This window comes from Primulina tabacum, chromosome 16 (genome assembly GCF_025594145.1).
Source record: "Primulina tabacum isolate GXHZ01 chromosome 16, ASM2559414v2, whole genome shotgun sequence".
NCBI classification, from domain to species: domain Eukaryota; kingdom Viridiplantae; phylum Streptophyta; class Magnoliopsida; order Lamiales; family Gesneriaceae; genus Primulina; species Primulina tabacum.
This window is the reverse complement of record NC_134565.1, coordinates 29,626,419-29,639,916: the sequence shown is the minus strand read 5'-3', so window position 1 is coordinate 29,639,916 and position 13,498 is coordinate 29,626,419. Positions and strand designations below refer to the sequence as shown.

Sequence of the window (13,498 nt, the reverse complement as noted above, 5' to 3'; positions counted from 1 at the left end):
TTTTGAAATTAAAATGATGGGAGATAAGAGATAAATGAATTTTTTTATATATATAAATATGGAATTGAATGTTAATTTTAATTGAATCATTGACTAATTTTTTTCTATTGCATCTAAAAGTCTTAAATTGTAACAAATTGACTTTGTATAAATAGAAAAAAAAAATCAGTTAATACAAAATGGATACCAAAAATGAAAATCTGAAGTGCATATTATATGATGACTTTCCAAGTGTGCGCTGTTATCGATGAGAAATATTACAAAGTGCAGCTGATGCGAAGAATTTGAAACCCTCGCTCAGAACTCAATCGGTCTCAAGCGTAAACCACAGGGGTAATTTATTTTTATGTCAAGAACTGTTCGTTCGACCATGATGTGGAAGAAGTACGATGAATGAACTTGGTTTTTGTTTCTGATTTCTTACATTTTACGATTTAGTGTTTTGCTTTGTGTTCTTCGCAGTTCACTCTACTGTTTTTGAGGTTTCTTGGACCCCTTGAGAGATGTCGGGACTGAAATTTTTTGTTTTTTTCCTTCGTTTCTCAATTGGGTTCTCGAATTCGTAGCTTTGCATGTGTACTGTGCGACGGGTGGTTCTTTTCGGGATTTAGTGATTCAATGTTCCTTTTCCACCAAGATTTGATTTTTATTGAAATTTTCATTCCAATAAATGATTACATCCTTTTGCATTTTGCAGGGGGCAGATTCGTATAAGCGCTGCACTATGTTTTTTCCTGGAAATATGAAGTGATTAGTTTGGTTTTTGACCATTTAATGACTAATATTTCTCAGTTGAAAAAGATTAGGTTTTTTCGTTTTGTGCATTTTGACAGTTCATCGAGAAGTTTCTGTGGATTTCAGTGCGCGCAGTTTAACTTAAAATTTTAGGGTTAGCGCTATTATATAGGGAGTTCTGCATTCTGAATCGATGGAGCAGGGTTTTGGTTCGGAGCCAAGTTCTCTTCCTGTGTCAATTGATAAAACCAGGGTGTTGGATGTGAGGCCATTGCAGTGCCTCGTCCCAATTTTCCCGAACACACCCAATGTGTCTTCAGGTTCAGTCCACCCAGCACCCTTTTCTTGTTTTCCACCCTCAGGCCCATTTCCACCTGGAGTCCGACCATTTTACCCTTTTCTGATTCCCAATAGTTCTCAACAAACTCCTTCTGCTGCCCAATACCAAGATAATTTAGGTTCCGATGGCCCTATACCAGCTCCTGTTCCACTTAATTCATATATGAGCCCAACACCCCGAGCCCAAGGCCGCCGTGGGAAGCCTAAGAGGTCCTTCAATTCTCAGAAATATGTTGTTGTGGTGGATGATGAGTATAATGACTCACAGAATGACCAATATCCTAGTGGACCTAGTGCACATGCCAATGATGCAGAGAATGGCAGCAACTCAGAGTTGAGAAGTGGCAGGGCGAGGAGGAGAGGGGCCAGGAACAGTGATGGCTTTGATGTGGAATCTCTAGTTTATAGCTTCTTGACACCATTTAAGCTTCATGAGTTTGATGACTTTAGAAGATCTAATGGTGACATGGAGACTGTTAGAACCATACTCCTGGTTTTTAGTTTATTAAGGAGAAAGCTTACTCAGCTCGAAGAAGCGAGTGACTTGGCAACAGCGATTGCTAAACGTCCTGACCTGAAGGCAGGCAAATTTTTGATGGCGAAAGGGATTCGAACAAATAGCACTAAGAGGATCGGGCATGTACCTGGAATTGAAGTTGGCGATGTATTCTTTTTCAGAATGGAACTCTGCATTGCTGGTCTACATTCCCAAAGTATGGCTGGAATAGATTATTTGAGCGTTAGAGTTACCGTAGATGAAGAGCCTGTCGCTGTCAGTATAGTTTCATCTGGGGGATATGATGATGAGGGGGATGGCGTAGATGTGTTGATTTACAGTGGTCAGGGTGGAGTGCAGAGGCCAGACGGGCAAATGTTTGATCAGAAGCTTGAAAGGGGAAATTTGGCTCTTGAAAAGAGTTTACATCGTGCCAATGATGTAAGGGTTATAAGGGGTATAAAAGATTCTCTGTCAACCGGCAAGATCTATATCTATGATGGTCTGTACAAGATTCGGGAGTCATGGGCGGAAAAAAACAAGTCAGGATGCAATGTTTTCAAATATAAGTTGGTCAGAGTTCCGGGGCAGCCAGAAGCTTATTCTGTGTGGAAGTCAATTCAGCAGTGGAAGGATGGATTTACTAGGCCTAAGGGTGTGATTCTTCCAGATCTGACTTCGGGTGCCGAGAGTCAGCCTGTCACTCTTGTGAATGACGTTGATAATGAAAAGGGCCCGGCCCATTTCTCGTATATTTCTACTCTGAGATACTCCAAGCCCTTTTTGACATCTAAACCCTCTTCTGGTTGCCACTGCTTGGGTGGATGCCAGCCAGGTGATACCAACTGCCCTTGTAATCGTGGAAACGAGGGCCTGCTTCCGTATTCTTCAACCGGGGTTCTTCTAACTAACAAATCTTTGATATATGAGTGTGGACCGACTTGTGCCTGTCCTCCAAATTGCCGGAGTCGAATGTCTCAAGCTGGTATTAAATTTCGTCTTGAGGTTTTCAAAACAAAGAACAGTGGTTGGGGACTGAGGTCTTGGGATCCTATTCGTGTGGGAGCTTTCATTTGTGAATATGCTGGGGATGTAATCAGTGATACCAGTGATTTTGGAAGTGAAAATGATAATAGTTATATCTTTGATTCCACACGCTACTTTGAGCCATTAGAGCTTATACGAGACAGTTCTGCTGGTTATAATAAGGCCCCATTCCCGCTTGTTATAAGTGGAAAGAATTGCGGAAATGTAGCTCGTTTCATGAACCATAGCTGTTCGCCAAATGTGTTCTGGCAGCCAGTTTTACGTGAACGAAACAATGACTCATATCTCCATGTTGCATTCTTTGCCATCCGACATATTCCTCCAATGCAAGAGCTAACTTATGATTATGGACTGGTTCCATCCGAAAAAGGGGATAAAGGAAAGAAAAAGTGTTTGTGTGGATCCGAGAGGTGCCGAGGATACTTCTATTGATGGTGCCAAGTATGAGTGGATGGATTTTGGTGCTCCATACCATGGAATAAAGGTGATATTTCTGTTTTATTGAACCTTACTCTGTTGTCACTTATTTCACCGGCGTCAACATTATTATTTGTTCATCACGACTTGATTGATTTGGACATGATTGATTTCTTGGTAGAGGAAACATGGATTTTCAGCTTCTATTAGTTTTTAATTGATTTAATTCTTCCCTGTAGACAACATGTTTTTTTACATCACCATGTGCAATAGTCAAAGGAAAAGGTTACATAATCTTTCGTTTTACTCGGCATCAAAATATTGGAATTGAAACATCCGAAGATTCAGTATACGAACTATATTTAGATTCTTTAGCCTATAACTTTTTGATTAATTATATGTTTGGAATTCATAAATGTGAAAATAATGGGCATTATTTGTTTAGAACTGTAAATTTGCATTCTCCAACAGAATTATGTAACTTCGTCCTGATTGTATTATGAGTCCATATAAAAGGCATCATAGATTTTCGATTCTTCTGTCATTGAAATATAGGTATCGAATTTTACCTGAAACATTTATAACTCAACTTGTGATTTACACGCGACCTGTGTAACAGTGACACTTGTATATAAGGTCCAAATCTATCTTGTGTTATGGTTTTTTTGTTGCACTCTTAAATAAATTTATTCTCTGTGTCAAAAAGACCACCTTAGCATTTTTCTAATATTATCACTGTGCACTGTGAAAAAAGTCAAAATTTACTCAACTTTGTACTAGATTAATGCATCTGTTAATTATATAGGCCACATGTTCCCCTGCTGGATGAACGGTGTTTTTGTGTCTATCAGGTAAGTTTTCCGTGAATTTACCTGCCAAGAAATTGCAACCCGTAGAAAGTAATTCCAGGTGTGAAGCTTAAAGAAAAAAATTCTCGTTTGATGGCCGGATGGTGTTTCGTATTTTGTCTCAAGTATTAGCACTGTAATTTAAAGGTGAAGTGTTACGTGACGGGGAGCATATGGACTCGGATTTGGACTCCGTTGATTTTCGCATTTTGCTAGTTGTGTCAAGTTTGATGATATTAGCAATGTAGCTGTAAATTTGACTTTGGGGCATTGATCTTTAATACTAGAAGCTTCCCTTTAAACTCTAGCCACCGTCATACAGTAGGTTTGTTTGATCTGGTGAGTTGATTGAGTTGCAACAGTTAAAAACATATATATATATATATATATATATATATCTAATACTATTATAAATATATGAGTTTGAATTGTGAGCTTACTATTTTACCCTTTTATTTATTTACAATTTGTTATGTTTATGATGTTCTTTAAGTAATTTTCTATGTTAATTTAATATGATCATTAATAGTCTACTTAGTTCAATCAATATAATTATTAATTTGATTTTACTTTTAAATTTAATTTAATTTACATATTTAAAAATAATAATAATATTACATCTATTTTACCTTTTCATTTATTTACAATTTGTTATGTTTATGATGTTCTTTAAGTAATTTTCTATGTTAATTTAATATGATCATTAGTAGTCTACTTAATTCAATCAATATAATTATTAATTTGATTTTACTTTTAAATTTAATTTAATTTACATATTTAAAAATAATAATAATATTACATCTATTTTACTTTTATAAATATATGATTTTCATTTGTAAACTTACTATTTTACCATTTTATTTGTTTTATATCATGTTTATGAGGTTCTTTAAATTATTTTCTACGTTAGTTTAATAGGATTATTATTTTACCATTTTGTTTGTTTTATAATCTGTCATGTTCATGAGGTTTTTTAAATTATTTTCTACGTTAGTTTAATATGATTATTAATAGAGTACTTAGTTAAGGTATTTATTATTTCAATTTTATTTTTAAATTTAAATTTAATTACTTTAATTATACATTGACATCAAATTCATAGAAAAGTACTATAATAAACTTTAATTATTCATTGACATCAAATTCATAGAAAACTACTATAATAATGTTATAAATTAAAAATTTGTTAATATTCCGAATATTAAGGTAATAATGGGAAGACGAATCTAGATGAGTGAGGTTGAATAAAATTAAATCATTAATAAAATTAAAATCATATAAAACATATTTTTCTCATTTAAAATAGATATATTTTTAAACTACTTATGTATCAACATAGATACATAATTGAGAGAAAAAGTTTGTATGTAATAGATTTCAATAAAAATAAAAAAAATTAAGTATTTAATCAATTTCGATATATGATACTAAAAAAATATCCTTAAATAATATATTATCTATTAATAATATCTATTAAATATATGACTTTCAATTGTGAGCTTACTATTTTACCAATTTTTTGTTTTACAATATTCATCATATTCATGATGTTATTTAAGTCATTTTTTATATTAGTATAAAATGATCATTAATAGTGTAATTAACTCAATCAAAATAATTATTATTTTAATTTAATTTTAATTTCTTAAATTTATTGCCGTCAAATTTATGAAAATCTCTATCATATTAGTGATAGATAATAATTGGAAGACGAAGGGAGATGAGACGGATTGAATAAAAATAAATTATTAATAAATATTAAGTTCATATAAAAATTCTTTCTCCCATTTAGAATAGAGATATTTTCAGACTCTTTATGTGTCAATTGAGATATGTGATTGAGAGAAATGTTTGTATGTAACTGATTTCAAACACTATTTTTAAGCCATTTGGTCAATTTTTTTATATATGCTGCTAAATAAATATTACTAAATAATATGATTCTTTTGTCATTTAGTATTCTTGCAATGAGATGGGTTTTTTACCCTAGAGTTAACATGTTTTATTGTTATATGTCATTTGTGTTGATTATGTTGTATGAATGTCATATAAAATGTCAATATTTCTAAGAAAATAAAATCGTTTTCAAAAAGAAAAAATTCTTCATCCAGAAAAAGAAACACATGAAAAACAAAGTGTACACAATTCTCATTCTATTTATAATGGTATGAGAATAATTCTAAAGCTTTGTGGACACAATAGATCAATTTTGTGAATTTTTAGTAAATTGAGACATTGAGCCAATTGCACTTTATTTTATCCAATATCATCTCGATATATTTCGAGGTGGTTAAGAGGTTGTTTTTGTCTTTTTTTTTTAGTCAAAGTGACTAATCAGCTAATTCATAAGATATAAAATGATAGTATTGAAAACTTCTCGCCAAATACATTCACTTAGCCAAATAGTGAAATGCAAATAAAATTCTACAACATTTCATCAAATTAATTTTGACTATCATAAAATGCTTATGAAATCTAAACAGTTGTATTATTAGATGAGATATTGAATAAAACAAATACTTTTATATATATTTGAATGATATTTATTATCTCATTTGCATCTTAATTATGTTATTCATGTCTCTTCTCAAAATTTTTAAAATACAATAATTAATTTTATATGTCGTTCCACAAGATATAAAATATTATAAACAAAATGTAAACTCGATAGAATAACATTTGTTTTGTTTCAATAAATAATATAATATTATGTTCTAGAAACAACAAATGAGAATGAAACTATATTATCCCCATGATATGACGAACGCAATCATCGTTCCAAAGCTTCTAAAAAAATAACTAACGAGATGACTTTCCTGAATTGCGTCAAATTAAACAAAGAAATAGTTCTAATATAGTAATTTGAGTAGATATATTAACCGAATAGCTATATATAAACAGTTCTAATTTATTAACCTTATAGCTATATGTTAATAATATTGATATTAAATATATAAAATTGATATTACAAATATCACGAGGTTTGAAGAAATTACAACATCATTCATTGATTATGTTGTTGAAGGATATATAGGTTATACATACTTTTACTCACAAGTGAAAATCTATCACGACTAAAAGAATTTTTTCTTAGGAGTTACAGTTGATGGTTGTCATAAACTGAAAAATCATTCAAAAAATAATAATAAATAGTCGAAATATAAGATTACCGGATAAAAATAATGTAGAAAACTGAAAAATGTCGTGATAGAGAAGCAAATTACAAGCATGTCAAATCTTTGATGATGATTCTAAATAACATAATAAGTTAAAGATGATCATATACTTGTTGAGTATACCAAAATAGTTATACGCATATTATAAAAACTACGACAAAGAGTTGTTGAGTTGTCAAAATCAACCAAGAAGCATATTGAAAAATGTGCCATGTGGATAAGACAACTTTTCTGATTCATATACCGTCTATGATCATGATTTTTAATTTTTGTGGTTTGATTTATTTCAATTGATAAATACTACTATCCTTATTTTAATTCATTTAAATATTATCAAAATTTTATTCATATATTTCAGCAGTTTAGTTGTTCACGTGCAACGCACGTGCACTTTTCTAGTGTATATATATATATATAAGTCGAGAGATTTTCATTTTTTCCCGGAGCCACTCAGTTGCTCGTAAAAGAGGCTTCCCAAGCTGTCCTTTTTTCTCATGTCAAATTCATCCATGACATTTGATTTGGTGAGAATGATCAATTCTTGATCTTGTTCGGTATTATTTTAATATAGTTATCGATTCTCTAAGTGAATTAAACACAAGCAAACAATACATGAATAATCAACATTTGGGAACTCGAATTTCTAGGGGAAAATGAAAAAATAAACCAATGATAGAGACATATATGATGTATATAGTCAAGTGTTGATTTTCAAAAGAATCTCAAATGTGTTTATCATAAAGCTCGTGAAAATGTAAAAATATCTTAACAAATTGAAACTCGCAGATATCATTTGAAACGTATTAGTAAACTTTTTGGATTAACATAATAATCTATAAATTTTGTTAATTAAATAAATCATATTAAACAAACTCTTTACTACAATCCAATTCGAAAAAATGTCGATAAAGGTATCGAACTTCGGACATCCCTCATTGGCAAAATATCCTTTCTTTCGATATGAGACAGAATTAAATCTTAAAAGGTGTTGTTTTTTTTTCCCCTAATTTGTGATATATATATATATATATATATATATATATACACATTTGACAGAACGGTTAATGGATTCGTTATATATATAATCCGCGAGCGCGAGAAATTCGGATACCAAGAATGAATCCTTCGAACTTGAAACCAACCGTAAAGAAAACAATATTTATTTTGTAAAATAAATAAATAAATACATTCATGTGTTTCTTCTTGTTCACCTCCATAATTCAGCCCTGCCCATCTGACAAATTCTTGATCTCCTTTATTCCCCATGTGATGGATGATATTGTTTTGCAATGAAATAGTTTGCAAGGGAGGAAAGGAGAGACTTGGAGAAACAAATAAGGAGAATTTGCAGGATTTGATTAGAAGATTTTGATGGGTGGGGCTAAAAATCAAGATTTTGTTCTGCCTTCCAAATGCATGGATTCTGCAAAATCCAAGAAAAGGCTTTATCAAGTTTGGAAGGGTCGAAATGTATATGTGTTTCTTGGACCATTTTTCATGTTTTCTTTGTTTTGATTATCGTGTGATTATGGATGTGAGCATTGTCATTCTTCATTATCAGATGTGGGCTTTTCTCCATTTATGTTCTTTTATGAATTTTTGGCGCAAGAAAATGTTGGATTTCAAATGGGTTTCTTGAAAAATGGAACCCTTTTTGGACTTCTGTTATTGCAATGAATTTCTTTTCAAGTTTTTGTTTGCAATGTCAGATTTTATTGTTTGATATGTTTGCTATGTGGAAAAGGTTTTTTTTTTTATTATTATTACCGTTGGATGCTATGTGGAAAAGGTTGAGAACTTATCCTATGTTTTTTTCAGTCATGAAAAATATTATTTGTACTCCTGATTCTTGTTTGGATTGAATTATGTACATCGGAGAAAATATGATGTGCGTGTGTGTGTGTGTGTGTGTGTGTGTTGAAACCTTTTTTATGAATACATGTACAATTTCCGATTATTTAACTATATTTTTGTCCTGAACTTCAAGAAATTTGATAAAATTTACGTCTGTTGATCTTTAGAGGTTCTTGATGACAAAATTAAATTGAATCAGTATGTTTAACACTGGGGCAAACCTGTGGTTGTTTCATTTTCTTAAACAATATTTGACAACTCGTGTTGAATTTGGTGTTCTGAAGAAGAAAATCTCGAGAGAGACATAAATAGAAGAAAACGCATTACTATTTTTCGTATATTTTCTCTTCTCATCTGATCTTTATGACATACACAATTGTATTTTGCCCATTATGTTCTGTCATCTTACTTGAAGTGCTGATTTCATTTGAATTTTTTTTTAATCCCTTCTGAAAAATAGCTCAATCAGTAGTGAACTGATTCGTTCGACTTTCAGAAATTTTTGTGTGGAGGGAGGTTGATCTTTGGTCCTGATGCGGCATCACTTCTTCTGTCTAGCTTCCTAATAGGAGCCCCTGCATTAACATTCTGTACTAAGATGCTTGTAAGGATCCCAGAAGTTGATTCCTTGTACGGACACATTGTATTTATAGTTGGACTTGTCCTCACATTTCTGGTGCGTAAACATAAGCATTCTATATAGAATTTATGGTGTATTGGTTTTATAAAGTACCATGCTTTATTAACATAGGATTGAATTTACAGGTTTTGACTTTTCTCATCATGACATCTTCGAGAAATCCTGGAATAATCCCGAGGAACACGAGGCCACCTGAGCCAGACAGCTTGTCGAATTCCAATTCATCTATAGAGTGGATTAACAATGCTACACCTGACTTAAAATTGCCAAGAACAAAAGATATCTTTATCAATGGCCATACAGTTAAAGTGAAGTATTGTGATACATGTTTGCTGTATCGTCCCCCACGTTCATCTCATTGCTCAATCTGCAACAACTGTGTCCAGAGGTTCGATCACCATTGTCCATGGGTGGGCCAATGTATTGGTGTTGTAAGTTACTTTTATGTTTTAAACCTGTTGGTTTCTTTAAATAATATTCCATCTAGTGGTGGACTGCTGATGGACTTTTTGTTTTCAGCTATGAATAACCCACAACCTCATAGTACCCCACATGCAGAGGTGCAAATGAACCAAATCTTGCCAAATAGTAATTAATCTTTTATATTTGAACTCGACCTCCTACAATTTAATCTAACTAGATGTTCTACTAGAAGCTTGAAAATGATAATTTATTTGAGTTCGACTCAATGCAGAGCTCAAATCTGAGCTTGATTTGTTTGGCTTGATATTAATAATCGAGCTCTATCAAGTAAGAAGCTCAAACAATGGGTCGAGCACTGTTAATTTTAAGTACATTTATAAAATACTAAATAAAACATCAAAGCTCGCAAACAATTGAATAAAATAGTTCAAACTCATATTTATCCTGAAATTTTTTTCTTTAATGTTGCAAAGTAAATGTAGATATGCAATAATTGATGGTGAAGCCCATTGTATTGGTTTCACTTATGAACTTTGTGCTAGGTCATCTCCATTTTGTCGTAGAACTGTCTTACGCTTCCCTTTTTATGCTGATTTGATGCAGCGCAACTACCGGATTTTTATCATGTTCGTGTCATCTTCAACAATCTTGTGCATATACGTTTTCACATTTTCTTTGTTACATCTCCTTGAACAACCGGGTCGCATTTGGACTAGCATGTCGAGGGATATCGTGTCAGTTGCTCTTATAATCTACTGCTTCATTGCGGTGTGGTTTGTTGGTGGCCTAAGCGTATTCCATTTTTATCTCATCTGCACCAACCAGGTTTGCCTCTTTTCATTTTAACCGAGGGCTAAATCATATTGTGGAAGTTACTTGATACTTAAATTACTGAAGATTTTTGCCTGCCTAAAATGCTCTTGTGATTTATTGTGAAACTACAGTAGTCCATTTACATGTTCCATTTTCGATAAATGAGTTCTAAAATGCCGTTTCAAGATTTAACAGATGAAACATCCATGCATATTGTTATTTCCATGGTTTGTACACATTCTAAAGCATCGTCTCAACAACTCACAGACAACATATGAAAACTTTCGTTATCGTTATGATAAGAAGGAAAATCCATATAATCGAGGAATGATCAAGAACCTCAAGGAAATATTTTTCTCCAAGACGGTACCTTCTCTGGTAAACTTCCGGGAATGGGTGACCGAAGAAGACGACTCTATTTTAGAGTCCATAACAAAGAAATTCTGTGGCGACATCATGAAATCAAATGGGAAGATGAATATAGAAGCCGGCATTCTTGGAAAAGATGGTAAACCATATCCGGATCTTTTGCAGAATCTTGATTATAAAGGAATCGAAGACAGCTTAAAGAAGGACCGAGGAGGGAAAATCGTTACCGATCCCTTTTTCTTTCCCATGGCTCAAGAAGGAGACTGTGGCAGAGACAGTAATGCCGATGAGGATGATGGGACAGAAAATAGCTCACAAAGAACTTCATCAGCTGTGCTTCGGGTATAACGTGAGTTCATTCCCGGTTTATCGTTATCATCATAGTTAGAACTTTATTCGAGAAGCCAGTAATTGTATTCGGAGAGTAATGTTTATATTTCTTTATGAACAAGTTGTGAATTTGTGATCCTTTTTGCAGGACCATATTGTGGAAGTTTGAAGGATTTATGTAGCGAAAGGCTGAGTATCGTATGTAATCCTCTTCTCTTCACGAATGGAATCAAAGAGGAAGTGACCAAGATTTTGGGACGAATATAAATGTATGTTGTGAATATTAGAAAGATGTATGTAATTTCTTCTCAAACTGTTGCGCCAAATTAGATCTGTCCTTGTTTTCTTCCTTTGTTCTTTCCTTTCGATTTTATTTAATATTTTGTGGTGTTGTCGAGTAGGATTTGTTCTTTGTGTCCAACCATGAAAATAGGGGGGAAAGTTTGGTTTTATTTTGCCACATAATTATGTGTGTATATATTTACATATTGAAGATTGTATTATCACAACTTTACTGAATACTACTCTCTTGAATCAAATACAATTTTTTAAAGAAAAGGGAGAGATCAAAGTTGGATGTTCCCACTGATAGATATTGCATCCTTAATACAAATCATATGCAACTTTCTTGATTTGCATATTCGGCTAGGAACTGAGTTCTATCCTTCGAATCAACTCGCTTAGGTCGCCCGGCATAAGAGCTTGGCTTGACGCCCGAGCAAAGATTCTATGATGATCTTCTAACCTCTTGGGATTTTGTCTTACTTTTGTGATTCCTGTCACATTGAAGAGCCGAGCCACCATGCATATTTTGGGGGTTCGCCTGGCTTGAAATAAATATCATGACCTGCATGCTTAGCTATCGGAGTTCAAAAGTTGGGGGCTCGCCAAGCCGAACTACCCTGCATGTCTAACTCGACTACTCTGAGGTTGTCCAAGAATGGATAGCACAGCCTGCTAGCTTACTTACTGGGGAATGGCTATTTCAGGATCAGGACAATGGGGCCAGCCTGTGTGATTTTACCCAATGTTAAATTATTATTATGATTTTAGATAAAGATGACACGATATTAATTTCATTAAATAGAAATGGGAATAAAAAATGGACAAAAACTTAATGTTCCTTTTTAGTTCCACCATAAAATAAAAAAATTCTAAAACATAATTTTTAGACGGCTACTAATTTTAATTTTGGTAAAAAAATTATATTTATTATTTGGTACATTAAAATAAAAAAAATCTTATATTTTAAATGGATAATTGAAAAAAATGTTAAAATAAATTGTATAACTTTAATGTTATACACCGTAATATTAACTAATCATTTAAAATTATAAACTATTCTATGTAATCAATTCGGTTTCACTTTTCGGATAAGACAAAAACTTACGTGAGACGGTCTCACGAGTCGTATTTTGTGAGACGAGTCTTTTATTTGGGTCATCCATGAAAATGTATTACTTGTTATGTTAAGAGTATTGTTACTCTCATAGAAGCCCGGGTCATGGATGACTCGATAAACTAAATGGATAGCCCAAAACAAAATCAATATACATATCACTTTCTTCATCAGCCGGGTATGGGATCACCCGGGATATTTTCTACCGGGGCAGTCAAGAGCACGGGCTCTCATACAAGTTCCCGGGAACTTTTTACCCGGACTATCTCGAGAAGCGTGCCACACTCGAGTGCATCAGTATGAGCTACCTCATGGTTGACAATCATTCATGTTAGAACGACATAGGTTTGGCGTGTCAGAGAAGTCATCAGAAGCAGGGTATGGGCAGCCGCCTTGCCATACTTAGCAGGTGAGCACTGAAAACATGGTAATTATGGAATTTTCTCCTATAAATAGCAGGTACATTTCTCATTTACAGAGGCTGGAATATTGAATTCTCAAACATTCACGTATATTCACACATATACAAGTCATTTCACCTTTCTTCTTCACCTGCTAACTTAAGCATCGGAGTTGATACGCCAGACACTTCTCTGGCGCTCATTCACGAGT

At 33.2% G+C, this 13,498-nt stretch overlaps 2 protein-coding genes across 5 annotated transcripts; both read left to right on the top strand.

The window, feature by feature from the left end:
• The first annotated feature begins 182 nt into the window (after positions 1-182).
• LOC142528720 (histone-lysine N-methyltransferase, H3 lysine-9 specific SUVH1-like) lies at positions 183-4,189 on the top strand. 3 transcript variants are annotated; one of them, XM_075633834.1, is made up of 4 exons: positions 183-333; positions 698-747; positions 834-3,101; positions 3,840-4,189. In XM_075633834.1, the coding sequence occupies exon 3, from the start codon at positions 929-931 to the stop codon at positions 3,047-3,049; it is 2,121 nt and encodes a 706-aa protein (XP_075489949.1). In that variant the 5' UTR covers positions 183-333; positions 698-747; positions 834-928; the 3' UTR covers positions 3,050-3,101; positions 3,840-4,189. The 3 variants fall into 3 exon arrangements, with proteins under 3 accessions (XP_075489949.1, XP_075489948.1, XP_075489947.1); XM_075633833.1 differs by having other exon boundaries at positions 698-3,101; positions 3,886-4,189; XM_075633832.1 differs by having other exon boundaries at positions 698-3,101.
• Positions 4,190-8,113: 3,924 nt separating this feature from the next.
• Positions 8,114-12,006, top strand: LOC142529828 (putative protein S-acyltransferase 1). 2 transcript variants are annotated; one of them, XM_075635481.1, is made up of 6 exons: positions 8,114-8,528; positions 9,409-9,588; positions 9,678-9,983; positions 10,579-10,800; positions 11,056-11,499; positions 11,636-12,006. In XM_075635481.1, the coding sequence occupies exons 1-6, from the start codon at positions 8,430-8,432 to the stop codon at positions 11,654-11,656; spliced, it is 1,272 nt and encodes a 423-aa protein (XP_075491596.1). In that variant the 5' UTR covers positions 8,114-8,429; the 3' UTR covers positions 11,657-12,006. The 2 variants fall into 2 exon arrangements, with proteins under 2 accessions (XP_075491596.1, XP_075491597.1); XM_075635482.1 differs by having other exon boundaries at positions 8,116-8,528; positions 11,056-11,506.
• The last annotated feature ends 1,492 nt before the right edge of the window (positions 12,007-13,498 follow it).

Coding starts and splice junctions, on each gene's coding strand:
- LOC142528720 (XM_075633834.1), top strand. CDS start 929: ATGGAGCAGGGTTTTGGTTCGGAGCCAAGTTCTCTTCCTGTGTCAATT.
- LOC142529828 (XM_075635481.1), top strand. CDS start 8,430: ATGGGTGGGGCTAAAAATCAAGATTTTGTTCTGCCTTCCAAATGCATG. Junction 8,529..9,408: donor AAGTTTGGAAGGGTCGAAAT/GTATATGTGTTT, acceptor TTCGACTTTCAG/AAATTTTTGTGTGGAGGGAG. Junction 11,500..11,635: donor CTTCATCAGCTGTGCTTCGG/GTATAACGTGAG, acceptor TCCTTTTTGCAG/GACCATATTGTGGAAGTTTG.